We start from the raw sequence: 5,030 nt of genomic DNA, 5'->3' as shown, positions 1-5,030 counted from the left end.
GTGTGCATGTGTGAAAATAAAAGTAAACAAAAGTAGCGCTGTTCACTTAATCAAATCACGATATGGACTAGTGTCTGTGAAATTTAAAGTGCAAAAAGACTGCTATTTAAATATGAAGTCTGCTAGTGCTGCGTGCCTCTGCTTGAATGAGTGTGAAGCTAGTGGTGTTTTCAGCGTTTGCCGTCTGACTATATGAGGACATGAACACGATCTTCATCTCCAGAGCTGCTCTGAGAGTCACTTCACCAGCACTTCTCCATTTCATTTGAGAAAACTATCATCATCATCATATCATATATACACACAGAAACTCAAAGGTCTTTATAACAACTTATCAAAATAAAAGTTTGGTTTAACATGGAAGAAATTGTGACAGAAATATATTAGTTGTTCAGTAGAATGTACTTCTCAAAGTAATAATGATAATAATAATGGTAATTAAATTATTACAACTTTATTTTTAAGGAATTTTAAACAATTTTCTTCTATGTTTAAATTTTAACGTTAAACCTTTGTTTTGTAGTTTTATGAATTTAATTAAACCATTAAGGAATCCAGAAAATGTCTAATTTTTAAACATTCTAATTCTAACTTTCAATAAATTGTTGTTAAATTGCCTCGTGTTTTCAATTAATTAGACATGCTTTTGATTACTACAATTTCATTTGACCATTAAAAAGGAATAAACAAAAATTTAAATAAGAAAAAAAAACAGAAAAAAAAGAATCTGGTAAAGAAAATGAAACGTATTTGAACGTGCTTGTGTGTAGGTGTGTTTTTCCTCACCAGGGTAAGGTGGGTGGTTTGGCGAGGAGCCCCTGTAGGAAGTCCCACTCCACACTCACACACTTCCCCTCGTTGACGAACGGCATGGCCGCCATCACGCCCCCTATGGGCCGCCACCTCTAACTCAGGCTGTGATTGGCCGAGGCTATGTCAGTCCGAGACCCCCAACAGAAGAGCTGAAAGACAACAGAACAGGAGGAAGAGACAAATGAGTATTGAAATAAACTACTGTGATGTAAACTAGATTTGTACACTTTCTGATGTAAAACTTTGTGGTTTTTAGCATATCACAAGCAATTGCTTGGTAAATGATAAATTCATATATCCACTTATACGTCACAGATTTAATGTTCCATAATCCTCATGAATTACATTTACTAAGTTCTGCAAGAATAGCAAACACTGTTTACTATTATCCTAATATATCAATAGTACTAGCCTAATAGTACATGAGATATTTGCGCAATATATCACAAGTGCAAGTGTCGGTTCAAAAATGCTTCAGACAATTTTAATATCGAGTCACTTACATTTTAAACACAGTATTGTCAGTTCCTTAAGTTCAGTTGTGAATGAATCTGTTGAATGATTCAGTGACTCAATGACTTGTCAGTGTTTTGGAACAAATCAGCTAATTTAAGTATTTAATGACTCACTAATTCACTCAGAAATAAAACACACAGAGATCTGATCTCATCCTCATCCAGTTTGTCTGGAATGACATGAAGAAACAGAACAAACTGAGACTGAACTGTGGCGACATCTCCAAGATGCTTCAAGAAACCTAGGCAAGGCAAGGCAAGTTTATTTATATAGCACATTTCATACACAATGGTAATTCAAAGTGCTTTACATAAAAGAAAAAAGAAAAAAATTCCTTCTCATTATTTGACTTAGTGGGAGCATATACAGGCTAAACAAGAGCGGTGCAAGAATTGAGCCTACCTACCTGCAAAGCTACCTGAGAAACTGTGTGCAAGTGCGCCGAGGGCAAAAGCTGCTTTAAATGCAAAGGATGGTCACATCACGTGCTGATTTCATTTAGTTAATAGAAGTTAATTGATAAAGAAAATCTATTTATGACATTTTTTTTGACAGCATCCTCATTTTACAGCATTTTTACCCAAGTGCCTACTATAGCTTTGCAGGTTTGCAGGTTTCTTGAAGCATCTTGAAGACTTTGCCACAGTTCTTCTGGATTGAGTCTGTCTCAGTTTGTTCTGTTTCTTCATGTCATTCCAGACAGACTGAATGATGATGAGATCAGATCTCTGTGTGGAGCACTGGCTGTTGTCAGACAAAAATCTCACTGGATTATTACAATTAATGGCAAAATGAATGTTTGGAAATGTAAACTGATATTTCCTACTGACACACTATAGCAAAAGATAGAAGTAGCTAACTTAAAACTATTTTTAGCTGGTGAAAATATTAGTGTTCTAATAATTGTGGCCACGACTGTATATCCAACTTTACATGAAGAGCTGGGCGATAATATGTAACATGTTGTGAAGAAACAATCAGGCAGTTGAGATTTGCAAAATATTTTGTGTGTGTGAGGATATAATATATATGCAACTTTATATTTAAAGCTGTGCAACTTCAAACAAACAATTACAATTACATTTTGCAACAATATAAACAATCATGCAGCTGAGATTTGCTATACAGTATATATTGTTTTATGTGAGTCTACTGTATGTATGTAAATAAAGGTATAAGTACTATATATTCAACTAATATCGCTGGGTACTAATATAGTTTACATTTTTGGATAATATAACAATCAAGCAGTTGAGATTTGCTATAGCCTAGTACATAACGCTTAACGTTGGTGTACAGTATATATGCATCCAGGTAAGTTTTTTTATTATTATTACAAAATGTATACAATAACAGCTTTCTCTCTTTAAATCCAACTGGGTTTGTGGATGTACAGCAAATCCCAAATAACAAACGCACACACAAACAGACTCCAATTCCATGAGTTTCCACTGGGGCTGTTCAGACGCAGTGCTTGCCCTGGCTCTATCTCTATGACATTTAAAGGGCCAGCATGCCCTCCAGCATCGTGATGCCATATCCACAGGTGTGAGATGCCCGCTGGCCAGCTCTGGGTAAATCACAACACAGTCATACTGGCTACATGCCACAGCCATACACTACCCCTTTGACCTGACCTGGCACAGTACACACACACACACACACACACACACACACACAACATCAGCGGATTCATCATATGGGTCGATGCCACCTCTGACACAACATGAACTTGTATAAAGCCCTGTTAATTTCAGGTGAGCCCAAGACAAGCACTATAACATCATCATGGCCCATAACAGCTTAGCATGAGCTGCAGAGACTGTAGAGATGTGCTTTTATCTGCTTGTTAGCGTAATACAACACTTTGACCCTGTTCTGTTGCACAGAAGATAAATTTAATATATTGGAAAATACAGGTGTAGGATAAATTTGAACTCAGAAATTGTTAGTCAATTTCACAAATAATTAAAAAGAATTGGCAAATAACACATTAGAGTCAAATAATATTTTCTTGTAAAATGTACTCCAATAATCTTTGTTCAAATGTATGAGATCTCTTTAATATCTCAATTGTTTCTCAATACAGAGAGAGCATGGAGAGCAAATAGAGAAATCTCCCACTTCTCAAATAGTTTTTTTTTCTAGATATAGATCCAATCAATATGTCTACGCTATACTGATGACAATGTGGAACAATTTTTGAAACAATGATTTTGAAAACAACAATTTTAGAACAATTTTCACTCTGAAACTGCTAATACATTTCACGAATAACAAAGAAACATTGAATTAAACATGAAATTTTGAGCAAGAAAGACTGAAATAGCATTTTCTTATAATCTTTGGTCAAATCATTTTTTACAGTATATGAAATCTCTTTAATATCTCAACTGTTTCTCAATAATGAGAAACAAAGCATGAATAGCAAATGGAGAAATCTCTCATTTCTCAGATTGTTTTTCTAGAAACAGACCCAATCGATTTATCTCCTCTACAATGAAAACAATTTGGAACAATTTTTAATGATGATTTTGAAAACGATTTTGAAACAAATTTTACTCAGAAATTGCTAGCAAATTTCACAAATAACTACAAAGAAACGCACTGAATTAAACATTACATTTTAAAGTAGTAAGATTGAAATAGTATTTTTGTGTAAAACATACTCTAATAATCTTTGTTCAAATCACTATTACAGTCGGGATTATGGACCAGTTTTGTTGTGTTTTGCCCCTATCTTTGTTCCTGGTTTTCCTTATATGGTCTTTTTCCTGTCCTCGTTTAGGTTAATTATGATTTCTGGCTCCTGTGTTTGTTAATTATCCCCAGTATTTAAGTCCTTGCCTTTGCGTTCTGTTTATGGTCGGTTCTACTCGTTATGTTTGTGTGTTTCCTGCCATTTCCAGTGTGGCTGTATCCTGTGTTCCGTGGATTAAAGACTGTTTTCGTTTATTCGTGCCTCCTGCGTGCTTCCTAAACAGCGAACTGTGACAGAAGAACCGACCCAAACCATTACCTCCGTGTCTACCCTCCGTTTTTGTTTTTCATTTTTGTACAGTGTTTTTTGTTTCCGTTGTTTCCGTAGTTCCCCTTCACCCGCCCGGAATTCCTCCTTCTCCTGCTGGAGCAGGGGGACAGATCTCTCGAGGACCATACAAGACTGTTCCGGCTGTTAGCTAGCACCACCAGCTACCTGGACGACCGTCCTCGGACGCCAGAACCACGCCGTCGTCCGAGGATGGTCCTCGAGAGGATTTCGTCGCCTTCGTGGAGTGGACTCTGGCGAGAAACAGATCATTATCCACCACCTGCCCTGTGGATGATCTCGTCAGATCCACTCGCAAAGCCGAGCGACTGAGAGGAGGATCGCCCCGGACGTGGAGCTCAACTCGTCAGACCAGGTGCGAGAGCCGGCGACAATGCCAGCCACTAGGGAGAAAGCCGTGGACTGTGTGAGCGCGGAGAGGAGCTCCGCCCCCTGCACCGTGGCTGAGGGTGAGCTGAGTATGGCATGGCGATTGTGCCACACCGAAGAAGAGAGGGCTCCAGTCCCCGAATCCAGTCCAGAGCGCCCTCCAGTGCCCGCTCCTCGAAAGCGCCCTCAAGTGTCCGCTCCTCCAGAGCGCCATCCTGTTCTCGTGTTCAGCCTAGAGGGGGCTCCGGATCCAGAGTTTAGTCCTGAATGCCCGGAGGCTCAC

At 38.4% G+C, this 5,030-nt stretch overlaps 1 protein-coding gene across 1 annotated transcript in view; it reads right to left on the bottom strand.

Annotated features, from left to right (window-relative positions):
- LOC107699220 (neuronal PAS domain-containing protein 1-like) overlaps positions 1-5,030 on the bottom strand; it is a 56,147-nt gene that overhangs the window by 40,006 nt on the left and 11,111 nt on the right. Inside the window, 1 exon segment of the mRNA XM_016500416.1 lies at positions 787-962. Within this exon segment, the coding sequence (XP_016355902.1) occupies positions 787-881 (95 nt within the window). The 5' untranslated portion in view covers positions 882-962.

This window comes from Sinocyclocheilus anshuiensis, unplaced genomic scaffold (assembly GCF_001515605.1).
Source record: "Sinocyclocheilus anshuiensis isolate Anshui unplaced genomic scaffold, SAMN03320099.WGS_v1.1 scaffold242, whole genome shotgun sequence".
In the NCBI taxonomy this organism is placed as follows: domain Eukaryota; kingdom Metazoa; phylum Chordata; class Actinopteri; order Cypriniformes; family Cyprinidae; genus Sinocyclocheilus; species Sinocyclocheilus anshuiensis.
Note: the sequence above shows the minus strand (reverse complement) of the source record. Positions and strands in the feature narration are given on the sequence as shown.